The 26948-nt window shown below is 40.7% G+C and overlaps 1 protein-coding gene across 3 annotated transcripts in view; it reads left to right on the top strand.

Moving 5' to 3' along the window:
- Positions 1-3912: 3912 nt before the first annotated feature.
- Positions 3913-26948, top strand: part of zld (zinc finger protein zelda) — a 59843-nt gene continuing 36807 nt past the window's right edge. Inside the window, exons 1-3 of one of the 3 annotated variants that reach the window (XM_017614621.1) lie at positions 3913-5054; positions 19502-19798; positions 19867-24751. In XM_017614621.1, coding sequence (XP_017470110.1) covers positions 19870-24690 — 4821 coding nt within the window. In that variant the 5' untranslated portion in view covers positions 3913-5054; positions 19502-19798; positions 19867-19869 and the 3' untranslated portion in view covers positions 24691-24751. Of the gene's footprint in view, positions 5055-14402; positions 15271-19501; positions 24752-26948 lie in introns of those variants that run through there. The other 2 variants (XM_017614626.1, XM_017614617.1) reach the window with 2 other exon arrangements.

The following is a 26948-nucleotide window of genomic DNA, read 5'->3' as shown; positions in this document are numbered from 1 at the left end:
TAGGTAGGTATATCCATATACACTGACGGTTAAAAGATAGATCAAGGAACCGGAGCCGGTGTCTACTCGAAAGACCTGCAAATCAACCGGTCCTTTCGTCTACCGAACGACTGCGGTGTCTTCTAAGCGGTGATCTTTAGAGAAGGCGGCCGCGGCTTAGCAGGAAAAAGACACTGTGCTATAGCACCAGTGCTTCAACGCTGGCGAATACCAACAAGTACCCTCTGCAGAGGCTGCCACGATGAGCATGAAGAAGAGTCTACAGACAAAGCGACTGAAGCACTTGCGTTCACGCTTCTTCAACAGTCTGGGCAAGGTAGCAGAGGTGGAAGAGTTGGATCTACTCGGCTTAATGGGAGATAGTAATTGGGTCAGTAGAATAATGACTTGAAACTAACTTTCTATTATAGATATGTACGTGTCTCCTGCTGACACTCACTTAAAGAGGTCACTCACAATGGACAATTCTGGATCCGTGTGAAGGTATAGAATATTCCACACATGGCCTCTTAAGCTAATCTAAGACTGTATTTGAACAGGTCCTATTTTGTAATACAATTTTTTCAGATTGAGATTCTCCCATGGCTCATTAAGGCCACGAGTATACGAAAATCTTATAAATCTAAACCAAAAAGACAAAGTTTCGAAAAAGTAAAAGTCAGGAAACGGTTAAGCACCTTCTACGCAAATGTCCAGCTTTGTGCCTCATACACACGGAAAGCTTATAGATAAGCTGATAGATGAGCTAATCAGCGAGCAGATAGACCAAACACAATACTCTTGGTGTGCACTATTTGTTTTGTCATGAATAAGCTTCGATTACAGAGTAAAAGTTCATTTGGTTATTCTGTAAGCCATTGTAAAACGTTATTTAAGGCCCCACTGATGAAGTTAACAGATCTTACTGGCTGGTGTCACCATATCAAGAGGCACGTCAGAAATCGAAGAAGAAGCTCGGCCAAGTACTTAGCAAATGTGTGGAGCGCCAATGCCGTGAAATAGCCACTCACCTTTGATTCGATTTTAAGGAAAAGAAGGAAAAACTAAGGGCCCGATTCTTTGAGAAGATAGCGTATAGAATCACTCCTACGTACTTTATATCCGTTTTCAATGGTGACTACATGCTTTCCCATCAATAATTAATAGTTCTATTTCTTCCAGGTTTTCCAACTGGAGGTGAGGTCGGCCAAGTGCAGTCCAAAATTGTTTCTTCTTCTTCTTATTTGGCACTACGACCGTTTGTCGGTTTGGCTCAAGATCAAAAAGCTTCGCCAGTTGCCTCTCTCCTTTGTGGATTTGCGCCAGTTGGCCTTCTCAAGTGCGGATAGGCCTTCTGCATTTGGTGCTTCCATTATGTCCTTAACTACTTCAAAGTTATGACTGGCAACAGTGACGTGTGTCCCAATACGCGAATACTTTTTACTTTGTCTTGCTCTTTGCTTGTGATTTCCAGCATCAGATTGAAAAAATCGCATGTGATGTGATCGCCTTGTATCTTTCCAATTTGGATGTGTTTAAAATCAACCAAAAGATGGTGTGTGCTTGACGCGTTGTAAAAGTCTGGTAAATGGTACACTTACCAGGTCTTAAGCCACACTCATAAGGTCCATTCAGTTGGTTCATTAAGGGCTTCAGTCTTTCAAACAGTAAATATAGTCGACAGGATCTTGTATGCAATATTAAGAAGGCAAAGTACACTGAGATTCCAATCTTTGGGCATGTATTCATAAGACCAAGCTCTGTTTAATAGCTGGTACATTTGCCCGGCCAGCTTTTCGCCGCCGAATTTGAACAGCTCAGCCGGTATACCATCGTTTCCAGGGGCCTTGCTGTTTTTAAGCTGCCTTATTACTGTTCTCACTTTATCTTGGTAACGTAGAGGAATGTGAGCTTCGTCCTTATACATTCTTCTACGGTACCATTTGCGTTCCTTTCCAGCTTGTTTCGCGGCGATTATATATGCGCACTTCCAAAGTCATCGTTGCTGAGGGCCATATTAAAAAACCGAGTGTGTTTTGTTAGATACATATGTATGTAGTATAAAGCGACGAAAACGGCGATGATAAGGTGAGGTGTTAGTAGAGATTAATGCGAAATTTACTTTTCGATTCTTATCAAAAAAGGTTTGAATTGATTAGTTTTTTATATTGATTATAAACACCACCAAGGCCACTTGATTGAAGCAATGTGGAATAAATGATCATTTTGTTCACAGTGCCTTTGTGTATGCTTTAAATTTACTACCTATGTTACTGTACTGCTATTAACAGCATGATAATACCAGAGAATGTTAATAGAACATTAATCACCAGCGTTGCCCCCCTTTAAAAGAACATTAACATTCTCTGGTGCTACTAGTTGGCTGTTAGCTGCTATTTACTGGCTGTTAGTTACTTCTTGACTATGCTTACGGGCAATACTGCTGGCATTACAGACGAGGAATTCAGATTAGTATGAAATGTTGGTAATAATGAAGATGTTAATGAAGTTTAAAATGAATCTCATTGATGATTATGAGTTTGCTAATGACAATAATGATTTCGAGAGGTAACACGTTTTTAATGCTGCTTGAGTGAACAAGTAGAGTAGAGTAGAAGCAGAGATCTAATTGGTAAGCAGAGCGATTGTACTGAAGTTAAGTGGAAGAATTTTAGTTAAAAATGGATTGTACAGCGAGTCAAAGAAGGCAGAGAAAATAGTAGAAGGCAAATGTTGGGCTTGAGTGAGGACAGATGGAGAGTGAGTGTGAAAAATCGAATTAGAGTACATATCGGGAATGAGTAGATAGTCGCAGCGAAGTTGGCACTAAGAATGAGCAAAGGTGTGAAATAACGAGTAGAGAAGCACATTTTTGAGGATCATGAAGAAGCCAACGAATGCTAAGATAGTAAAAAGTGTATAAAGAGCAAAAGAATTCATAAAAATGTATGCAGAGACGAACGAAAAAAAAATGAAGCACGCGCAAACATAAGCGCACGGATATGCATATAAGTGCGATTTTAACCAAAGCAAACATTGAATATGTGAAGAGCTGGAACAACTGTCGCTACAGAAGCAGCTGACCAGTGCTGCACAACTCCTGTCATCGCTGTCGCTTCCGCCGTCGCCATCGCCACTACCACCTCAACAAAATGAAGCATTCGCACTGTGCTTCACAGTCATCCTCATTGCCCACTGCGCTCACGCACACACACACACTCATAGACATTCATACACATCCAAACTCGCAAATTCACTGCTGTTTCTGCCAATGCTTCCCCACTTTTAAAGCGCCATCATTCAAACAGTGGTTGTTTGGCTGCGGCTACTGCTGCGCCGGCATCGAACGAATGCCAACGAGCCGCAACCACCGAGCGAGCAAACGACCAGCAACAATCAAACGAATTGGCGCCGAATACGACGACCAACCAGCCGACTAGCCGACCAACCAATTGGCCGACTTTTTGACGGACGCTTCGTCGATGAGTTCGACTCAATTGGCAATGTTGCTTTGCTTGCCCATTCGCTTTTGCCCTTTTGCCTCCACTGCTTTCGCTTTGGCGTTGATGTATGCAAGTGTGTGTGTGAGTGTTGTTGTATGTGTGCGCGTGTACTGGAGAGTGTGCGTAAGCTGTGGTTGGTATTTTTTTTTTGTTTTTTGAATTGTCAGCGCCCGTTCATGCTAATGCGCCTTGGCTACATGCGCCGGCCGCGACCAGTTTCATTTGTATTTGGAACGCCGGACCGGAAAGAAGGACTCGCGGGCAGCTTGGCAAACGGGCGATCGAGCGAGCTGAGCGCAGTTTTTTAGCTTTTAGCGCCTCTCCTCAGTTTTTTCATTTTGAGTTTAATTCAATTTATGGCCAAAAATATTTCGGCAAATAAAAATTTTTTGGCAAAACGCAACAAAAACACAAAAACTTTTCGGCAAAAAGTAAGCAAAAAACACAAAAATTTATGGCAACAAAAAAGGACAAAAAATTAAGCAAGAAAACAAAATTTCGGCAAACGTTACAAATTCATGAGTTTATTATTTGAATTGTGTGAAAATTAAAGAAGAAAAAAATCGAAGCAAAAAATTTTGAGTTGCATTTATTTTTATACAAGAAAGAAAACAACACTTCCAAAAAAAAAATTAACAAAACTAAAAACGTGACGCGCGCGACACAACCACGACGCGTAAAGCTTTGAAAGCATTCGAGCGAAAAGCGACCTAAAGCGCGCGCGTTGAACAATAAAAAATTCAAAATTTGAATTTTTGCGAAAAGCCAACGGCCCCAACACGGAGCAGCAAAGCGGAGCAAATAAAAAACTGCGAAGTGTCGACAACGGGCAGCGTTTTACGCCGAAAAAAGCAAATAAAAAAATATAGTAAAAAATAATGATTTATTTGCGCTTTTGACGCGCCGCGGAGGCAGCAGCAAAATTCGTCACACATCAAAATTCGTTAGACTCTTTAGTTACGTTCGATTCTACGACATTGTTTTTGAGTTCAATTGAGTTTAATTATACCAAAAATTTGAGTTGAAAACAAAGAAACAAAGTATTAAAATGCAAAAGAAGCAAAAAAAAACAAGAAAGTATTACAACGCACAAGCAACACAAATTAGTAATAAATAAGTAAGCAAAAAGCAACATTAAAAACCGACGAGTAATTAAACGAATAAATCGTACGAAAAGCAAAGATTGCGAACTTATTTTTAACATAAAAGAAAAAACAAAAAATCAAACAAGAACAAAAAAAATCCAAAAGAAAAAAACTCGATAGCGCTCCAGCGAGTGTAGCCGGCCGCCTGGCAGTCAACCAGTGTGTGCGCGAGCGAGTTAAGTGCTGCTAAGAATATTTAACTTTTTTGTGGTGTGAAATTACAAAACACTAGTGACTTGTAAAATAAACAAAAGAACAAAAACCAATAAAACAAATTAGAAAAAAACTTGAAAAAATATTGCTGAAACAATTGAAAAATATAACTGTACGCATAAAAAATTTCAAGCCAGCTATAAAAAAAACCAGCGAACAAGGTTTGCAAAATGCAGTAGCAGCAGCGCGCAAACTACCGCAACAGCAGTGCAATGTAAGTTACATATAACCCAGTGATATTTTTTGATTTATTATATTTAATATTTTTTGAGTATTTCATAATGAAATTATTTAATTTTCTAAGGCTTGTGCAAGAAAATATTATTGCTGCAAAATAAACCAGCATTTAGAAGCATAAAAACAACAACAAAAGAAAATCTTTAAACGATCGCCGCATAAATGCTATTAGCAACATTTATGCTCCACCTAGCAGCTCACTGCAACATTAACAGCCTCAGCTATACAGCCGCTGTTGCTCAACATGTTGCTTAATAGTAGGTTGCAGCGCTTAATGTTGTTAGCTAAATGCGGCGGTAATGTATTTTTAAACGCAGCTAAAGTAGCGCTTGCGGTAGAAAGATTTTTATTATTTTTGTCAGTTAGGAAGTCGAAAATTTAAGTTGCATTCTTTTTACGATTGGTGGCTGTAGCTCAAAAACCAACAGCATTTTTAAGCGTTCGAAAGTATGCGAAATGCAGTAGGTTGTACAGCGCAATGTTAGGCAGGCACATTTTGTGTTACTACCTTAGACACATAAAAAACTGTTGTTGCAGATACCCGATTGCAATAATTTTTTTGTAAAAATATTGTAACTACATGTAGAAATAAGTATGTGAAATTTCAGTTGTCTATCTTCAAAAGAAAGTGCATTTTGAAGCGGCCAAATGTAGGTAAACTTTACAGAGCGTTGTTTCGCGCAATGTTAGACAAGGTTTTTTTGGGTGACTGGTTTTAAGGCAATAAAATTGATATTGTATATGCTAAATTGAATTTTTTTTTGATAGAACTGGGGCTATAAAGTGTGAAATTTTAGTACTCCATTTTAACAAAAAGTTGTATTTTTTAGTAAACAGATTACAGAGGCCTTTATAGCCCAATATTAGACAGATATGTACAATTTGGATAACTATAAAGGCTGTCCGAAAATATGTTGCAATGATGTGATTTCAAAAATGTTTGACGAGATTGTAGTACTAATACGTAAACGTAACTGTGAAAATTTTCCGCCACGTTGCATAAAAACTAGCGCAATTTTTAGGCTTACAGAAAGTGGAAAATTACATAGAGATTTACAGCGCACTGCTAGAGGTACAGTTTGGGTAACTTTTTTCAATGTAGTCAAAAGTTATATGTCCGTTATTTTATTAAACCATTCTTTGCAAAAATATAGTCAAAATATGTAAATCTATGTGTGCGAAATGTCAGCTTTGCTTCGTATTAAGCAGGAGCACTTTTTGGCACTAAAATATGCAGATATTACAGAGGGTTTTACAGCACAATGTTAGACGAGCATATGGCGTCTGGGAATGGAATTGATGACATGTGCTCGAAAGTAAACGGTTACCTCGCCGTACTTTTTCGCTTCTTTACTGCAAGGAGTCTTGTCCTATCTCCTGCGAAATCTACGGCGTAACAATACCGACGGTGAATAACCCGAAAATCCTCGGAGTTACCTTCGATAGTTTGATCTCCTTCTCGGCGCATACAACCGCAATTGTCTACAAATTACAGAGCCGCAACAATGTGCTCAAGTCGCTGGCCGGCAGCACTTGGGGGCAAAGACAAAGAAATATGCAGCGCCCGTGTGGTCACCTGGGACTAGCAGCACGCAGTGGATGAAGTTACAGGCCTCCCAGAATACGGCACTACGAACAGCGACCGGATGCCTCCTGATGATGCCCCAACACCACTTGCACGACGAGGCCCAGATGCTCCCAGTCAAGGGGAACAACACAATGCTCTGCAAGCAGTTCCTTGTGGGGAGGTACAGACGTGGTCATCCTAACAAGCAGCTGCTTGTAGAAGAGCCCTCGCCAAAGCACGTCAGGAGGCATATCTGCGAACTGACGGACGAAGTCCAGAGGTTCATTAAACAACCTCTGGACCCGTCAGCCTACCGACAGGCCCTGAACGGCATTCACAGGCAATCAGTCTCGAGTTATGTAGACTCCCGGCCTGTGAATGCCGTTCTAGGCACACAACAACCGGACGTGGACGGGACAGAACTTTGTCTACCACAAAAACCAATTAATGCAACTTAAGCAAAATCTGTGGGAAATTAACAATAAAATACTTTTTTCGCAAAATCTTTAAAGGACCCTTTTATTTCTAAAAAAAAAACTGGGTAACATTCGTCGCCACGGTGTATATTACTTTCTTGTATATAACAATTTAAGAATAAATTTCGATTTTTCATTTGGTGGCACACGATTCGCTTGTTTCGTTAAAATTAAAAATTCATAAAATTTTAAAAATTACCAAATAGCTGCGACAGATATTCTGCATGCTGTCATTTTTTTGGTGGCACACTCTTGAAACTTCACAGATATGTTGTGTTTGATGCCAACGTCCATTGTCTCTAATATGAACATTCTATTTGAAAACTTCCCAAAGTTATAAAAAAAACTATTCTGGTTTTTTCGAGTGACAGTGAAAAAATTTGTAATTTCGGTGCTTTTTCGCCGATACTTTATTTACTTTCTATTTTACATACTTGTGTCTGGAACTCCATTGATTGAAATATGTATGTATATGCAAGAAGAATGCTTTAGCGTTTTTTTTCCTGGCAAGAGAAGGGAGTGACACTAAAAAAACCACTCGTGAGAATTGCTTATACTTATGTGATCCCATATTGCTCGCTCTAAACTGTCAAACGAAAAAAAAAAATAGCTGATGAGAGCGAGTACGATATCGATTTAGATCTGTTAAGATCTGGCATAAACTAGGGAGTTTGGAGTGGGTACGGGATCGTAACTATTGAATTGAGTAACAGCCTTCTTAGTGCTGTATATATTTGAAATCTGTAAATGTTACTTCTGGTCAGTACTGAAAAGCCATTTGACGTGCCGCAATTTCTATTAGTTTGAAAAACTGGTAGGCCTTAAAATACTTTAGGTATTTTTATTTTAATTTCAGAGTTTTAAGCGCAAACTCAATCTCTCTTAAAACGCAATAACTTTTTCTAGATCATAAAGAGCGTTGACTTGGATTTTAAATAAATTTATAATCTAAGAGCAATATTCAAAATTTAGAAAGTCGTGGGAAAATATTTGTAGCCTCTAATAAAAATCTTCCTAACAACTTTTTCTAGTTACAGAGAAAGATCCTCTTGCAAGGCTTTCCTTCAACAGTCTTATGATTCTTACAACTGCCAAAAAAATTTAACCTTACATCGTTAAGTGTCTCATAAATTTATCAATCCGCCGGATAGTTAAGAAAACAGTTTTTCATTTGTAAAGAGGGGTTGCTTGTTTGATTGCTGGTAAGCAGGGCGAGTGGCAGCCCCGAAGCTATGCCAAATACCAGAGCAGCTGTTGCTGCATGTATGTATGTATGTATGTTTTTGCGCTAGCATGTGCATATGTATGTTTCCATATCAGTTTAATTAAAAACCAACAATAACAACAGCCGGCACAGCGAAAATGTTTTTAGCTGCAGGCTGCAGCTGCTAATAGCGACGGCATGCGTTGATGGAATTCCGCTGCGTGATTTTTTTGGCTTTCGTTGGGCGTTGAGAATTATAATTAGAGCGTGGTGAATTTTTGTAGTTTTTGTTTTAAGAATTTTTTTTAGTGTTTTTTTTTTAACTTGAAAACTTTCGTTAAAAATTTGCAAAAATCAATTTAAGACGTATTTGAGGTTTTTGAACATCTATTTAAGTAAGTTTAGTTTTGCAATTAAATTTTTTTTAATACAAATTATTTATTTGAATTTTTTTTTGTTAACAATATTCACTTGAAGCGAAAAGAATGCTAGATTTTGAGATCATGTGTTGCAGATTTTCATATAAACGTTTTAGGAATACCCTTAAATTTGAAAAACAAAAGTTTTTTAGAAAGAAAGTGAACACTTACCCCTGAAAATGTTTGTGCCAAAAAAGTATTCGTTTTTCTGCAACGAAAAAAGAAAAGAAAGTTTTATATCGTATGATAATTTATTGATAATTGGAATATTTAGGTGTAAAGTTGATTTTAGTTTTAAAATTTTTCGTAACGAAAATTCACCAAAATAGGTTATGAGCTTCCTCGATACAAATTTTGTATCTTAAAGTTGCTTTAAAAATGAATCACTGCCACGAGTAGCCAGTACTCAAAGTCAATGTAAATGTAAAATTCTTATGAATTCTTATAAAATTAAAAATTAATAAATAAAATTGCATATTACTAGGGTGATTGACTCGGTTTTTTCAAAACCGGATTCCACGGTTTTTTTGTTTTTGATATCTACAGGCGGTTTTTTCATGTGGCCAAAAAATAAAAATTAATAAATACATTATTAATACTTTTTTTACTAAAATTGCAAGTATCTTCGAAAGTATTAGTCCTATGAGATCCTCCACAACCTCGATTTATCACCATGTATCTTTTCATCGAAAGTTTAGTTACTATCAGCGTAAACACATTGCGGGCTTTAGAATAAATACTAGAAAGATATGTCATCATAAATATTGAGACTACCTTTTATTGATTAAAAAACTTGCGTACCGACTATATCATACCAAAGACCTACTTGGTAGTGACATGCATACTGTTCTACACATTTTATACTATAAAATTAAAAATAAGGAAATTCAAGTCAGTAACCCCATTTTAAGAGAAAATCTACCAAGCAATAACTGTAGCTAGATGATGACTATTTCGATGAGTGGAATCAGTTCGGATACTTCCATAGATGATCGCTAATACATCCTATCATTTTGCTCGTTAAATTTTTCCTGTACGGTAAATTTTTTTTTTCCTATTCCTATCCTAATCTATCCTGTCCTATTTTTTCCAAAGCTGCGCCGGTATGACGTTTGAAATCCCCAAGTCCAAAGTGTTGGACTTTTGCTCGACATTCTTCGCTGGGCCATGATTTCGGAACGGATTCCACTGAATTCAACTTTAATGACTTGCGGCGCTCGAACTGTTCATGGATGGGACTGATCGGTGGCGGTCTTTAACATATCCAGTCTCCTCAAACAGTTTTATACACCGGTAGACTAACATGCGCCCAATCTCGAGCAGGCGGAGCTTTTTGAAAATATCACATCTTTACATTTCAGACTTAAGAATTGAAGGCTAACTCTTTTCATATGTCATGTGGTAATAACGGTATTTATGTCCCAACTAAGTATACAAACTCCGCACGAAATTCGAAACCCTGGCATGCCAACCATATTCTGAAGTAGGGCGTTTTTGAAAAGTTTTCTGAGATAGGGCGTTTTTGAACTGGCAGCCGAGATAGGTTGACCTTCCACTGAGCCATCGATATATATTATGTTAATTTGTTTTAAATGAATCATTTTTTGTTATTGATGTTTAATAAAATTAAGGAACGTTATTTTTATAAACTTTCCTCCTTTTTGTCGAGAATTCAATTTTTTCGAAAATTTACAGTTTTTTAAAACAAGATCTGGCAACACTGGGTGGGGGGCTTTTTCCTTATCGACTTATTCAATTTTAAGCTATCTTTACGCCTAACAAACTATGCAAACGTTTTCCAGGTGGAACCTTTTGAAATTAAAGAGCCGGTAAGATACATAAAGGACCCGCAGTCGCAGGTGAATATTTTCTTAGATGACCAGGGGCAATCCAGGTACGCTCTTCTTCACAGCCTAGGTTGGAACTTGTGGAGGGCTATAGAAGAGAGTTGGCCTCAATTTCTTATTAATTCAAAATTATACTAATATGTGGTCTCAAGGCATAAGGACATACATACATAGGTATAAGGAAATTATAGGGCGGATGATTTGCGAGAGTTTTTAACAGAGTATAATACACTCTGGCCAGTGATGAATCCAGCTCGCGAATTATTCACTAGGCAGACTTATAGCTAGTGAAGAAAACAACTTTTTTTTGTGAATCAAAGCGAAAAAGAAATTTGCGGCTTCTTGGCTTTCTGTGGGCTTTGATGAAAGCAAACGGCGAAGAGAGTGCTCTCATGTCTGCTTTATTCAATAGGATTTCGAAAAAATGGATCCTGGACTGGTAGTGTTTGAAAGCCGTTCTCAAGATTACATCTTTCAAAAAAGGCAATTAAAGAAATATATGTAATACATATTAGTACAGAATTATGGATAAAAAAATGAAGCTCAAGTATAAACGTTACTTCAGACTTTTGCCTAAACGTTTCTTAAACACTAAACAGTTTTTTGTGAAACATATCAACGCCATTAAGGACGTACATAAATGATAAAATAATGCCGTTTTTTTAAGTACTCAAGTAATTAAACACATTGTAAAGGACCGCATACTTTAAAAACGACTCCTACATTGGGTTTGCGGAAACATTAAAGATCTCTAAAATATTTTCATTACAACAAAACCAATTCCTACATTTATGTAGCTTAAGCATAATTTATGTAAAATACTTAAAAGCGCACTTCAATTAAGTTGGAAGAAAAAAAAAACGATTTCGAGGATCAGAAACAACATACGAAAACTGCGATCACCTTAAAATTTTTGCAACAAATCAATTGCAATTAAAAGCTGAGGGGCAGCACATGCAAAATTCGCATTAAAAAGGCGCTTTATGACACCAAAGTGAGTGGATAAGCATGTATGCATGTAAGTTGGTATACATGTAAGTATGTATATATGCAGTGGCGGATTTAAATATTTGCCGCCCCTAGGCAATTCATAACTTGCCGCCCTTTTTTCACGAAAAAAAAAAATATTTATATATATCAAATATGATTGTTATTGTCAGTGCTTTATTACAATATAGTTCGTTAATAATGAAATACATAACGGAATTAACAAATTCGACATCAGCATGGATAAGGTATTCAACAAAAACCCTCTTTCAAACACTTCTTTTTCACAGTTCTTTACGTCTTGATTTTTCAGCTGCGAATTCGCGGATAATATCTTCACAATCGATAGATAGAAACAAATCTGACTCTATAGTCAGCAACGCAAGAGCATTCAGTTTGTTTTCGCTCAATGAAGATCTGAGATAGTTTTTCACGCGTTTTAAAACAGAAAACGATCTTTNTAGAGGAGAATAATTTAAAACATTCTTTTCGGTGCAGTATGCCTTGAAAAACTGGTGGGCTTGGAATCAAGAATTTTCTCGAAAATGCACGCTCGTTTTTCGGCAGTGTTGTCAAGTGTGGTAACCTTTTAGATGATTCTCGTTCTCGGGGCAGCGTGTCGGCTGTTTCTTTGCGTCACGCGCAGGCGCGCCGTCAGGTTTCTAAGCCGCGTGAATGAAAGTTAAATGGAAATTTCAACGACTGCTATACTAAGGAAAAATTCGCAGCGTAATTCTAATTTTGAATTGTATTGAATGAGATGAATCATTAATAATATTTTACAGACACAAACACAATTTCAAGTGCAGCTGAATCCAAATAAATTTTTTTCTTTTAATTTAGCTGTCTTAAATTTTGCCGCCCCTTAATTCTGCCGCCCTAGGCTTCAGCCTATGTTGCCTGTACGATAAATCCGCCACTGTATATATGTACATATGTAGATGTATCTATGCAAGTGTGGGAAGATCAGTTTGCCGAAAAAACGCATTAAGCGCTTAAGTATGTACATAGTATGTATGTAAGTTTGGATATTTTTCGCAAGAACTCGAAATGTTTAATGGGTACGTGCCACAAAAACGTAATTAATGGAACTGACATTAACAACAACAACAACAGCAATTTAACTGAAGGCTGTTATGCAGAGATTTTACGAGTTAAGCACCAAAGCAACATATGCTTAAGTAGATAAATAAGTATGAGATATACATAGTACATACTTGAAGCAAAAGAAGAAACATAAAAAAAAAATACAAATTAAAAATGAGAAGAATAATTATGAGATACTGCAAGGAAAAGGAAAAAACGAAGAGGAAGTGGAAGACTAGCAAGTAAGCGCCAACAAAAATTCGCACAAAGAAAAGAAGTACTCATGCAAAAAAGGAAGGAAAGATCAATTTTTGCGGCGAAACAAGCGAGGTTTTTGAGTTTTTTTTCTTTTGCGAAGTTCGAAGGCGCAGAATTGGTTGAATACAAGCAAAGCAGCCATTTTGCGCTGAATAAAAGATGCGAAATAGCAAAATAATAGACAACTCCCTGTACAAAAATGTGTGTGTGAATACTTGGGGACCGTTCACGATCATAAGCGCACATTTACTATCCTTTGCCTATGAAGATCGCTCGCGATCACGTGTTTAAATGCAATAACTTTTTCTTTCTAACACAAAGACTTGGAAAAGTTACTAGCGGTAACGATCGAGTGCGATCTTGCCTTTGAATAGCGCTCGCGATCTCTTGTTCGAGTGACTAAAATGGGTAATTTCCACACAATGACCTATAAACGATAGTAATAAACAAAATTGGTCTTTCTACGATATTTGATCTATAAAAGCTAACAATAGTAGCAATCTTGTCCTTGAAGATCACTGCCTAGCACATGTTCGAATGAATGTAATTGGACTTTTTAAAATAATAACCCATAAAAGTTACCCGTAGTAGTAATCGAGTGCCTTCGAAGATCACTCACAAGTTGAAAGTTACTCGTGGTAGTCATCGAGCGCGATCTTGCCTAAGAAGATCACTCACGATCGCTTGTTTGAATAGAGGCAATTGGTCTTTTCAATACCATGATCTAAAAAATAACCACTAGCAGTGATCAGGCGCGATCTGGTAAATGATCTTGAAGATTCAAAATGTGTGATTAAATACTCGGATCGTATTTCGGGCCTGCAAATTAATAAATATGGAAGCATAACTGCAAAAAGGTAGGCGGGCCCGCTCAAGGACGCGCAATTCTGTCACTTAACAGCCCTCTAAAGGCTCTCGCGCGAAGATCGCCTCATTTTCGTGAAATCTTTGCCAACTTCCGCAAGCAATTACAATTTTTCGCAATTAACACGGATACCACGTCTTTGTAACATAAATAATTAATAGCGCGATTCCAGGTAAAAGCAATTAAATCCATATTCTCGCCGTTAAGCGGGCACAAAAATAGGCGGAGTAGAACGAGGACAAATATGGAGAGTACTTTAACGATCGATTGAGTGTCGCCCAAAGATACAGACACATACATAAGCCGGAGCGTATGTTGCTCAAGGCAGTTACTACTTTATTTAACGAGCTCGAGACGCTACCGTAAGAGATACACCGAAAAGTAGAAGAAGCAGCAGAAGGAGCACAGAGATACATACACAAATACATATAAATGATCACTTCCATACACACACTCTTAGTGTCTTCGCAGCCATTTTCTAAAGAAAGGTAAACGCGCGCAACATAACTACAAGACACGATGACTTAACTACTTACGTACTTACATATATATGAACGAGCGACGTTACTACTAAGCAACGGACGAAAAACCCACAGGCGCGCGCAAGCAGGACGACGACGACGATCAGTGACAAAAACGACGACCACTGTGGATATGCTACTGTTGTTGTTGCGCTCAAAAGTAGTTTAACGTTGTTTTTGTTTTCTTCATTGGGCAGAGTAACGCTACAGCTGAGGCGACTTCAGCGTAAGCGTTTGAGGATTTACCACAGAATGCAAGGAGCGATCGTGCTGAGAAGATTAACTACCTCTAGATAGTAGAACAAACGAAAAGTTTTGGAATTAAAAACCACAAAAAAAAATAAAAAATAGTGGAAAGCGTGAAAAAGTGACCTTAAAAGAGTGATTTGTGACGTGAGTGTGAAAACAGAGACACAACAGGTGAGCACAGGCAAATAAAAAGAAATCGTAGTTGAAAAATTTTGAAAGCTCCCAAATTGGTCTTATTAAATTGTAAGAATTAGTTATACAGCTTGAAAGCTCAAACTTGGTGCTTTCAAAGTGTGATTTATAAAGTGATATAGAACTGGACCAGAGCGAAATTTTGTGCCCGTCCCTGTGAATATTATATTTTAAAAGCTTTCAAAGCTTCTCCCGCAAAATAAGTGTTTGTTGAGACTACCCTAAACCTTGTTTACAAAGTGACTGAAAAACAAACTAATCTATTGAACAGTTGGTAGCTCGAATCAAAGCGTGTGTGTATTTTCAAAACTGTTTGAAACGGTGAATATAGAAATAAAAATTTAACACCCTCGAGTTGCAGAAAAAGTTGTAAACTCTAAACGTGAGTCTGATCTACTTACATTCATATACGCAGCAGTATTGAAAAAATCAATAATGAAAATGTGCACCCGAATACCAGTACCTGTGCTTTGCGAGGGAATACAAAGTTCCAGACTTCGCCGAATGCAAATGAATTGAAAGGTAAAGCCTCCATGTACATACTTTATTGTACCTTCAGGCCAAACGCGTAAGTAGACCAATGCCCAACACAAGGAACCTTCGTTAGACCGAAGCCTTTCACCAGACCAAAGAAATCGGATAATTTTGAAAGTATTTGCATTACAGTGGCATAGGTATCTTCAGAACTTTTCATTCAATACTTTTTGGAAAATTTACTTAAACTCTTCTCAAACTTATTGGTCGCGCTAACTGCCGTCCCTAAATGGGAGTGCTCGGCGTTGCGTTATCCATTGTCAACGAGTGTCAGCGCGCGCTATCCCCAAATCAACGCGTCGTAATTTTTGACGTGTTCTCAGGTCCTCTCGTTTTTATTCTTGTTTCCTCTTCCACTTTTTGTCCCTTCTCTTTCTTTCCGTCTTCTGCATCCAACTTCAACACGTAACGCCCTGTCAAAAATGAAAATTCCATTTGCTCGGGGTTAGCGCCGCGTTATTGTGGGATGCTTCATACAAATTGTATGGGCATGAGGATTTTTGAAAGTTGCTTGACGCTTGACGCGCCAATTTAGGGATGGCAGTAATGCGACTGACCAGCTTTTCACAACGCCGAATAGCCAGATAAAAACACGAAGGCATTTTTCAAAAAAAAAAAAAAAAACATTTGACTCATGAACCTATCGATCTAAATAAAACCGAGAGGTTCAGTTAGACGAAAGTCGCTTACCACCTCAGATAGTCTGTTAGTTTTGAAATTTCTTAAGGTACAGGCACATATCGTCGCTTGAAGTACAAAACCGCGTATCAACAATATGCAAACCGCGTATATGAGGTTGCATAAACTATTTTCTAGAGAGTAAAAACAATCATATTTCAAAATGACTCTCTTTTTTATAAAGCAATCGCATTTCTGGCTAGTATATTTCAGGACGAATGGATAAGGATTGAGCGAACAGCTTGTGTGAGCAAATCCAGTTTTTGGCAGCGAATGTCAGTTAAACTATGTTCACATATCAATATTACCTCAATCAAAGCTCGTTTTTTAATCGCACCGTTNACCAGTTTTTGGCAGCGAATGTCAGTTACGCGGTCTTGCAGAATGATGATACGCGGTTTTGTACTTTAAACGACGNTCCAGTTTTTGGCAGCGAATGTCAGTTAAACTATGTTCACATATCAATATTACCTCAATCAAAGCTCGTTTTTTAATCGCACCGTTCACACAGGCAAATCTCAGATTATTAGCCGTCAAATTTGTTGTGCTTGTTATTCTCACATCTCAAGGAAAAGTTATTTTTTTTCTCTGTGCCACCGTGATCACGTTTTTCTGCTATATTAAGCAATATAGATATATTTTAACTTAACATTTTATTAAAAAAAATACCTTTAGAACCCTCTTTTCCTTGCCAGCGTCCATTTTTGTTTACTTTTACATTTGCCATTTCTCCTCTTCTTCGCAAAAACAATCGATAAAACTAGGATGGACACCGAAAAGTTATCGGTTAAATCTGAGATTATTTTATAATTACAGATTAACAAGGGAGGAATTTTATATGGCTAATCTCTTTTTCTAATTACAGATTAGGAAGTTAAGCTCGAAAATGAAGATAATCTACTTATATGTGAACCTAGTATAATNATGATACGCGGTTTTGTACTTTAAACGACGATATATGTATGTATTTAGAATAAATATTCAACTAAAACTCATTGGCGCATATTCATAGTCATATTTAGTACTCAACTAAGTCTAAACTATTCTAAGTCACAATTAAAGCTATTCATAGTCGCCTTAGTTTCGACTTTTCTGGCTAAGTACCAATTTAAAATTTAGTTTCGGCTGCAGCTGCAACTAAGTCGTAACTAGGAAGAAGTATTTTATCAAATTAAGGAAAAACAGACGAAATATGTAAAAATTAACTTGGTAGAGGGTGATTTTGATAATATTGAATAATCTCCAATTAAAATTTACAAAGATCGATCAATTTTATTCGGAAGATGAAATTAAATGCGTATTACAATTCGAATAAAGCTAAATCACAAATTTATAATTGGAATAATTTAGATAAATTCTCAAATAATAAGTCAGTTTCACGCTAGTTCTTTTAAATTAAATTTGTGCATATTGTTCTGGCTATTTCACACAATTAACAAGAAAATTATACCTTATTCTTTTGCATAATCATGCAATGAAAATAAAAATTACANTTCTTAAAGCTATTCAGAACTGTTTATGCTTCTCACGCTCCAATACTTCGAGCTTTGATCTCAAATTCTCCAGACATTGATCCATTACAGTACTGGTGAAGATAACTGAGGAGAACGCGTTTAGAACAAACTGGTGATCTGACAGCTTAAAATTTCCCAAAAAGTTCTGGGGAATGTTGATAAAGTGCCAACCCTGCCCAAAAATAAATCGGCACCTTTCCAGTAAGGCAAATCCTACTGTCACAGGAGTAGCTTCTAGCTACTGACGCGAGTTTGTATAGAGACTAGAAATATTTAAGAGTCGGTAATGAAATTGGGCAAGACTTGAGTTTGTTTTTTGATGAAACCAAGGAAAATTATACGGAAAACGTTTTGAAGTGCTGGGGACACTAATAACGAGTATTATAAGGAAGTCGTAGACATTATTTCGAAGGGAACTCTATATACATATATAGACAGGCTTGCTTGGCAGTGAGCTTGTTATGTGATGGCGGAAGAAATCCAGTAAAACCAATGGGATGAACTCTTGGCCGATGAGACCATAGATCACGTTCGGGATGANTGGAAGAAATCCAGTAAAACCGCAATGGGATGAACTCTTGGCCGATGAGACCATAGATCACGTTCGGGATGAACAGCAATTTTAGTATGGAAGGGAAATGACGAAAGCAACAACTAATGTAGTAATGTTTTGTGTGTAGAAAATATATGTGAGCTGAAATTATCTTCTCGATTTCAGAGAACTTCTTGTGAAAATCTGTGTCCGCAGTCTTTATAGAACATAGACAATAAAACGGTAGGACGATGACGTTTTTTTTTACACTTCAAGCATACTCTGGCAGGACGAAACTAACAAAAGATGCGAAAGAAAGTTTTAGAACCAAACTAGAAATTGATTCGGAATAACGGAGAATAAGTACGAGGAGATGGTAGACAATATTCAAAGGAAAAAAGTAGTGACTAGGACAAGAACTGTGGAGTAAGGGAGATAGAGCAGGGAGCAAGACAAATTTTGTAAGGATGAAGCGTAAAATGCATCGAAAATGTCGAAAAGAGTTCCAAAGGAGCATATCCGCCGGTGAAAAGGGCCTTCTCAATATGTAAATGAGTGTTTCGGGGTTGCTCTCATGCGCCGAAGGGTCAGTGTCAGTCTTTGTTGTTTAAGTGATGAAAATGTTATCAGAGTAAATTAAAGTAAGAACTCTAGGGAACGGGGAGACAGGGAAGCTAACAGAGGCTGAAGTTAAGTACGAAGGAGGAAGGATTAAACCATAAACAGACGGCAGCGTTGATCCGGATCAACTCGGGAATTAACTGCAGTTGATCCGTATTAAGTCCGAGTTAATGTGGATCAACGCCGCCGTCTGTGTAAGCTTTAAGTAATTTAAAAAGAGACGGGAAAATTAAAATCAGCGCTTTTTGTATGGCAAATAAATTTTTACACGATTTTTAACGACTAATAAATTGGGCCGAGAAAGTGAAAGACTTTTTGAAAAGTTTTCTTAATTTTTGTCTTAAAGCAAATAGGAAAAGAAAGGAGCTTTATGCGACTTACACAAGCACTCAAGTCTGTAAACGACAAGTAATCAAGCCCAAAAGTTTTTTGCAGTTCCCCAACGCCGGTAAGGCGCCAAAAAAATTACACACAACTCTGTAATCACCGTTGTTTTTGCTGTCCAACATTCAAATTCCAAAATGTTAACCATAAATTACAAAGGTGAAGCTTTGGTTGTTGTTTTTGTTGTAATGCTTGTCATTGTAAATAATTTCAGTGTGCGCTTATGCTGTCAATAAGCACCTTTTGCGCACATTCATACATACATATGTATATAAATACATACGTAAATATGTGCAGATAAAAACTTGTAATGCGCGGCTGCGGCTGCGCAGCTATTTACTTGCTTTTAAATGTCTTAAAAGTTTTGGTATCTACGCAGATTTGTACATATTTTTTGTTCACTTATTTTTATGCGAAAAAGCACTTAGTCATCATTGAAATTCTTTTAACAGTGCAAATTTTTTAAAATTTTCCCCTTTTGTTTTTACAGTTCTTCGAAAGCAGCAACAGCAGCGATATTTTACAGCCCAGCGACCCAGCAACACGCGAGCCCAACAAAAAAAAATACGAACGATTGTAAAATTCGACTCACAAATTTTGAGTCAGCGAACCACTTCGATTTACCAGCCAAAGAAAACGCGACGCCTCTTCTTTGGACGTGAACCAGTAAGAGCACAACGCCGGTATTGTAGACACGCACGCACGCAATGTGCTAAAGACGCAACCAGTTGAAACCCGCTGAAAGACAGTCGAAGATTTTGTGAGAAATATACTCGAATCCACTCAAGTAATCATATATTTTATAGCCATAATTAACGGAACAGAAATAACAACAAAAACGTCCAACTTATGTAGTTGATGGCCGCAATTAAAACGGAGATGCCGCCTTTGCATGCGGCAGATGCCGGTGGCGGAGGCGGCGGTGGCACAGGCGGCAACAGTGGCGGTGGTGGTAGCGAGTGTGGTGGCAATGCTGACACAATTGTCTCCAATAGTCCGCATTCGAATAGCAGTGGCGTCGGCGATGCTGGCCTACCGGGTACGAATAGCGGCAATAATACGATTAGCGCAGCCGCAGACTCGAGCGATAATCAACCTGGCACACCGCAACCCCCAATCAATGGACAATTAATTGGCAACAACGAACAACAACAGCAGCAGCTAGCGCACAATCCTTACGGCATGTATACCTCGGTCGCTACGACCACGCATGCCAACGCTTCACTGGCGCATATGTATGGCGGCGGTGGCGGCATTTACGCGACTGCCGGCGCTCAATCAGATATGCAACAGCAGCAAGGTGTCGGTGCTTATCCGAGCTACATAAATAGCTTTGAGCAGTTCTACCAGCAGCAGCAACAGCAAGTGGGCTCGGCCACCACGGACTATGGGCTTATGTATGCCACTGGCCCTGGCGGAAACAGCACCAGCAGCGACTATAAGGCAGGCAGCAACTCGAGCAGCGCGAGTGGCGTGCGCTATCATCCCTACCTCAACACACCTACCTCATGTGGCCCTAATGACGCACACGGCAATGGTGGCAATCGAAATGGTACACCAGATATTGCTTCGAGTGGTGGCGGTGGTGGTACATTGCCATTACCGCAAAGCAGCGCTGCCGTTTCGACCACTACGAATTCGCTAAGCCCGCGCGTTGTCAGTTCCAGCAGTCCAACATCTACCTCGGCCCACCTACAGCTCAGCGGCAGCTCCGCAGCTGGCTCTCCTGCCGGCGGTTGTAAGCTGCAGTGCAAGAAGTGCGGCCTCATGTGCACCAGCGACAATGAACTGCAAGAGCACATCACCAACGTGCATGGCGCCTCGCCCTATGGCAGCAGCGGCTACTCGAGTTCACCGTATATAAAGGAGGAGCTGTCTTCGGGCTCGCAGCAGCAATCCACTGGCCAGCAGGGTCAGGGCGGCAACCCGGGCGAGTTACTCGACTTGGACTCACAAAAAATGGTTTACCCGCCCGCCCCCGGGAGCATACCAGCGATGCTGCATCACCCGCAGCAAATGCACGACGTAGTTGGCGCTAGCGATCCGCTGCACTCCATGCACAGCATGCAGCAACGCGCATTACCTGGTTGGGAGCAGCCTCAACCACCCAACGGTGGCATGCAGGAAGGTCTACCGCCGTATATGCAGCAGCAGCCACCCACGCAACCCAGTCAGCCGCAAACGGATTTGAGCGGCAAGCCGCCTCATGCCAATCAATCGCCCTATTATTCGCCCAAGCAATCGCCATATCATGTCACCGGCGGCGGTCCGAATGGTATGAACATCAAGCAGGAATACGGTTTGATTAAGTCAGAATATCCGGACTCGCAGAATTATGTGGACAAATCTTTTGACCCAACTGTGGCCGGTGATATGTGCCAACAACCCCCGCCTTCCGTTCAGCAGCAGCAAATGATGCCAGTTTCTTCCAGCCCTGCCGAATTTCCTTCGACCACGACTGGGTCACAAGACGCGCAGCAGCAATATCGCGGCTTCGAGCCACCCTCTTCGTCGTCAGTAAATTCTGCCAGCGCTCCCACAAAGGCCGCCACTTGGAAGTCGAACGAGGCACGTCGTCCGAAGACCTATAACTGCACTGCTTGCAACAAGTGGTTCACAAGTTCGGGACACCTGAAGCGCCACTACAATACAACTTTGCATAAGAATGCTGTGAAATCTAGCGGCCAGCCGGATCCAGCAACGCTACCCATTTCGGCGCATCATCATCCCGCACGTGAACCCACTACAACGACCAAGTCACACAGTCGTCGTAATAATGCCAACGCCGCAGCAGCCGCGGCTGCAGCTGCCGCTCAACAACAGCAACCGCCTGCGCCGGTGCAGCCACCCGAACCGCCTAGAAGTCCGCCGGACTTTGGGCAGGGTGCGGGTATGGGTCAGTTGTCACAATACTCCGCTTCACCCTCGCCGACACAGCAAGCGCAGTTGAACGGTATGCCATATAGCGCAAACCCGAGCGGCTATCAGCCACAACAGCAACAATATTTGAACCAGGTGCAGTCGTCTACGAATAGCCACTCACCGCAAAATGTAACCGGTCACATGAACGTCGCCGGCTCCTCACCAAACAACACACAAACCGTCTTAAACGGTCACCCAAACGGGTTAGCAGGTCCCTCCGCCCAAACAACACCTCAACCAATGCCGTCCTCCCAAACGAGGGGCCTGCTGAACACAACAACAACAACCATTATCACAAAGAGCGAACCCATGGAGGACAACAACTATCATCACAACAGCAGCAACAACAACATGTCTCTCACGCACTCAGCTCAGCTGGAGGCGCCGGAATCGGACACGGATCAGGACACAATGTCGGAGGAGCGGGAGCGCTCTCAAACGGACATGGAAATACTGCAACAACAGCAGCATCAGCAGCTGGAAGAGGAAGCAGCGGCGGCAGCAGCAGTGGCAGCGGAGCAGGCGCAGGAAGCGGAGGCGCAATTACAACGCCACCGTCAGGCGCAAGCGGACTTGGAACGGGAGGAGCACTTGGGGGTCTTTCATCATCATCAACTGTTGGAGGAATTGGCGGAGCAGCAGCGGCACTTTCACAACAGCACGCCCACGCTCAACCCGGAGTCGGGGCGAGTGCCATCGCCCCATATTACCTCCCATCAGCAATACCAGGAGCAACTGCGGCGTCCGCAGGCAATGGTGGACAGCATTTTCTCAGCCATGCAGCCGCCAGCGGGAGTCCATATGCCAGCCAATATAATGGATCAGCAATACAACATCATACCTTTGGGTATCAACACGCCGCCGCTGCTCAGCAGCAGTATGCAGCTGCTGCAGCCGCCGCAGCCCATCACCACCAGCACAGCTACTACAGTCAATATGGGCAACATCCATATGCTGCACAACCACCACACCCACCACCACACTCAGCACACGCAGCAAGCAGCGCAGGCGCAGCAGGAGCAGCTGGTGCTACCGTCCATGCGCAATACGCTGCTCAACAATACCAGCATCCAGTCGCAGCTGGACACCATCAATACCACCACCACGCCGCAGCTGCTGCCGCCCATCACCACCACCACACAGCAGCTGCTGCCGCCGCCGCAGCTGCAGCAGCCGCTGCACACCACCAACACCATTCCATCCTTCCAGCAGCTGCAGCAGGGGTCGGAGCTGGCGCCGCTGGAGCCCACAATGACCTATCACACTATTATTGGTAATGGCACCATGAATGGTGAGGGATTCAATGCGAACAGCAGCGGCAGCAGTGATGTAAGCAGCGAGTTCTTGCAATTGGCCTCTTTGGATCCCTATGGTGGACTGCAGACGCAACAAATGATTACTTCCGATGGCCAGATAGTCCAGTTCATGTCCTCGGCGCTTATGGGGCAGACATTCTACGCACTACCGCCGCGCACAACCATCCGTGAGGCTTATCCCCGCTCACCGCAAGAGGGAGACTTGCCACCAGCGCATACCATTTTGCCCAACGGCTTATCGGAACAGGACAAACTGCATAGCCATCAAGAGTCTACGCAGACAATGATAGAGACGCTGCCTTCCGCGGTCGAGCCATACCCACACGAAGAAGAGGAGGTGAACATTAAATCATATGCACACGCAGAAGACGAAAAGCAGAATATCAAGCCAGACACAACCGTCATGCAAGAATTAGTAGACTCCACAACCGGCAAGCCAAACGATTGCAGCATTATTACCGTCTCCACTGCCAATACTAATGCCAATACAAACACCGTTTCCACCACCACCTCCACAACTGCGAGCACTGCGAAGCCGAAGAGAGCTGCACAACGCCAACCTCCCTCGAAACGCAGACGTTCGCCCTCCTCATGTACGACCACACCACGCTCAACCATGCTGCCATCCGGCCGCATCAAATGCCTGGAGTGCAATAAGGAATTCACCAAAAACTGTTACCTGACGCAGCACAACAAGAGCTTCCACTCTGGTGAGTACCCATACCGTTGCATTAAATGCGGCAAACGTTACCAGTATCCGGAGGTATACGAGGTGCATATCTCGCGACATAAGGCCTCGGAAAAGCCACACAAATGTGAACTTTGTCCCAAGCAATTCCATCACAAGACCGACTTGCGTCGCCATGTCGAAGCCATACATACGGGCATGAAACAGCATGTCTGCGATATTTGTGAAAAGAGTTTCTGTCGCAGAGACCACTTGCGCAAACACATTGAAACGCATAAACGTCCTAAAGTAATAGCCAAGCGGGTGCTTAAGGACATGACCGAACAGGGTATATTAGATATGGAGACATTAAAAGCTGTGCAGCCGATGACAAAGCCGTCAATGAAGATGGCCGACAAGTACGTTAGACTAGACAAAGACCAGAGCAAAGATTCGCACAAAAAGCAGCAACAAGCTGTAGAAGAGGGGGAAGAAAATGTTAGTCACAATATGAGAGAGCGTTTGACAAATATCAAACAAGAGTTGCTTGATATGCCACCGCCTATGTATGCGTCACAAACGCAAAATCTAACCATAACGGCAGTAACTATGCCACTTGACTGCAGCGACTATCAGCGCAGCGGGGACTTGGCGACCGACGACAGCTTCATAGAAGATGACGATAATGTGCCAGAGGGTTACTTGATACGTGTAATTAAGCAGGAGGAAAATGTACAGGGGATGCCTGAAAAACAGTTGTCAGCGTATTTTTGATAAAGTTATAGGACTTGGATACGGCTAAAAAGGTAGAAGAGGCCCATATAAAGGGTGCTAAGGGTTTTGAAAATGGGTAGGAGTTGGCGCAAAGAAGATTGTGGGAAATGGGTTGAAAACAATTGATTACGTATATGCACACACCGCAGTGAAATGGGTTTGAACTGACTAGTCTGTGCATTGTCTATGCTGAAGAATAATAATGATAAGTATAGGGCGTCTGAGGCTCTTTCGTATGAAGTTCCGACCGTTACCAACCTAAGAAAAGAAAAAAAAAGTCGCAGGGACTTAGAAGCACAACAAACTCCCGTAGTGCTCAGCAGAAAAAGTTCGGTATTGAGTTTCGGAGCAAACATCCGGCGGTTAGAAAGCTCACTGCCCATAGTGCGCATTCCTTTAAAAATTTTCCCCGTTTTTTTTTTATTAATAAATTTACTTTCACTGGTTCTGTAAATGGCCAACCTTGGATATGAAGTTTTCAAACAGGTTTTAGGCAGTTTCTGGCGCTGACTTTTAAGACAAACTTTGAGCCATTGGAAGACTTTTCGTCTGCAGTTAGAACAGGTTTTACCGCAACTTCATCCGCAAAAGGGCAATGGTTGCTCTTGAGGAGTCATATAGCTTAGATCAAGTCTGGGAGTATGTACAACCGTTTCATCCTGTAAACGGCAGCAACTCGAAAAGCTTTTGAAATAGGCCCTAAGTAGATTCAGTTATTTGAGACAATCCTTCAGCAGTTGAAGGAGTCATTACCTGTACTAGGAACTGCCACTGAGTGTACCAAGGTATTAGTTTCAAATACGACTGTGGCTTGGTCCGTCAATGGATAAGGTCAAATTTCTAGTTTTACTGTATATCTATGAGGAGCTTTTTTGAGAAGTAGGTCTATGACTAAGTACGTGTTTGAATGCACTGAGGATAGCTGGCCTAAGCGGAGGCAAATTGGTACTAGGTATTGAATTTTAGAACAAATTCTTAACGTTTTGAAGGCTTATTATCCGTACTTTGGACTCATATAAAACGTGAATACTTGCTCAGATTATAGTACTAGGAACTATCCATGAAGAAATTAAGTATTTGGGGAACTGATTTAAAGGTAGCCCATAACTCAGATTCAGTAGCTGATAGTTGAGCTAAACTGGGCAGCTTGGAAACTACAATTTTTGAATGAGGTCCCAGGCACTCAGGACAAATCTTTAGCGGTTAGAAGGCTTATTAACTGTAGTGTATATGACTGTAGATTGGCCGGTTAATGGGTACGAGGGAATGTTATGGTACTTCGAAAGGTCGGATAGCAGTAATTTGGAAGAATTTTCTTCAAGTAATCTCATGACTAAGTGCGAACAGGTATCAGTTGAGCTAATTGGAGTTAACTTGTATTTTTAAATCAAACTTTTAACAGTTAGAAGGCTCACTATCTGTCGGTTTGACTGCCGCGTGAAGTGCCTATATCATGGCTAAAGGGAATACTGTCTTCTAGACCGTATATAGCTCGACGTGAAAGTGATATTTCAGGCCGTGAGAGCTTTGTTAAGCTTTTTTTTTAAATGTAGGCTGTGATTAAAGGAGAATTTTTTTTTACACAATTCTGTTGGAGGAAAGCCTGCAATTGGAAATTGTAAGCACTGCAGGGCTCTTTGACAAAAAAGGCGACAGAGATAGGGTCCCTCGCACGAACGCGACGAAAGACAGTTTACAAAACTTGGCAAGTTTTTGTCTATTACAACTATTTTCGCTGAAAAGCTATTGGAAGGAAGACTGGTTCGAAACGAAATTAATAGCATAATGGAGTTCAAGTTCAAGCGATTCATTTTTCTGAAGAAAATGCGCTATAGTTTTTGGATCTAACGCCATTTTTCGCGTCGTCATACTGACCCTCTTTTGGCCGTTTTCATCCGACGTTACGCGGTACTACTACGGACAAGCACATTCCTTTCATATCTACGCCCTGCTTCGGATTGCCTTAATCGCCCGCGCTAATTGCGGCTTTCACACAGCCGTCGTCAGCCAAATTTAACCAAAACCACCTCAAAATGTATTGCCATATTTACATAAGAATATATCTATGAATTTTTGAATTTAGTTTATTTTTTTCAACGCAAATACCTCAGTAAACAAAGATAGGCAGCACATTAATGAAAAAAGTATTTTTGAAATATATTTTTAAGATTTAAAGAAAATGCACATTTTTTTCTGCTCACAATATCTTCTAGTTTTATTTACTTCTAATTCACATCAATACACACACCCACACATAC

This window comes from Rhagoletis zephyria, unplaced genomic scaffold, assembly GCF_001687245.7.
Source record: "Rhagoletis zephyria isolate East Lansing unplaced genomic scaffold, Rhagoletis_zephyria_1.1 Rzeph_scaffold_00019, whole genome shotgun sequence".
Classification (NCBI taxonomy): domain Eukaryota; kingdom Metazoa; phylum Arthropoda; class Insecta; order Diptera; family Tephritidae; genus Rhagoletis; species Rhagoletis zephyria.
This window is presented reverse-complemented; position numbering and strand designations above follow the sequence as displayed.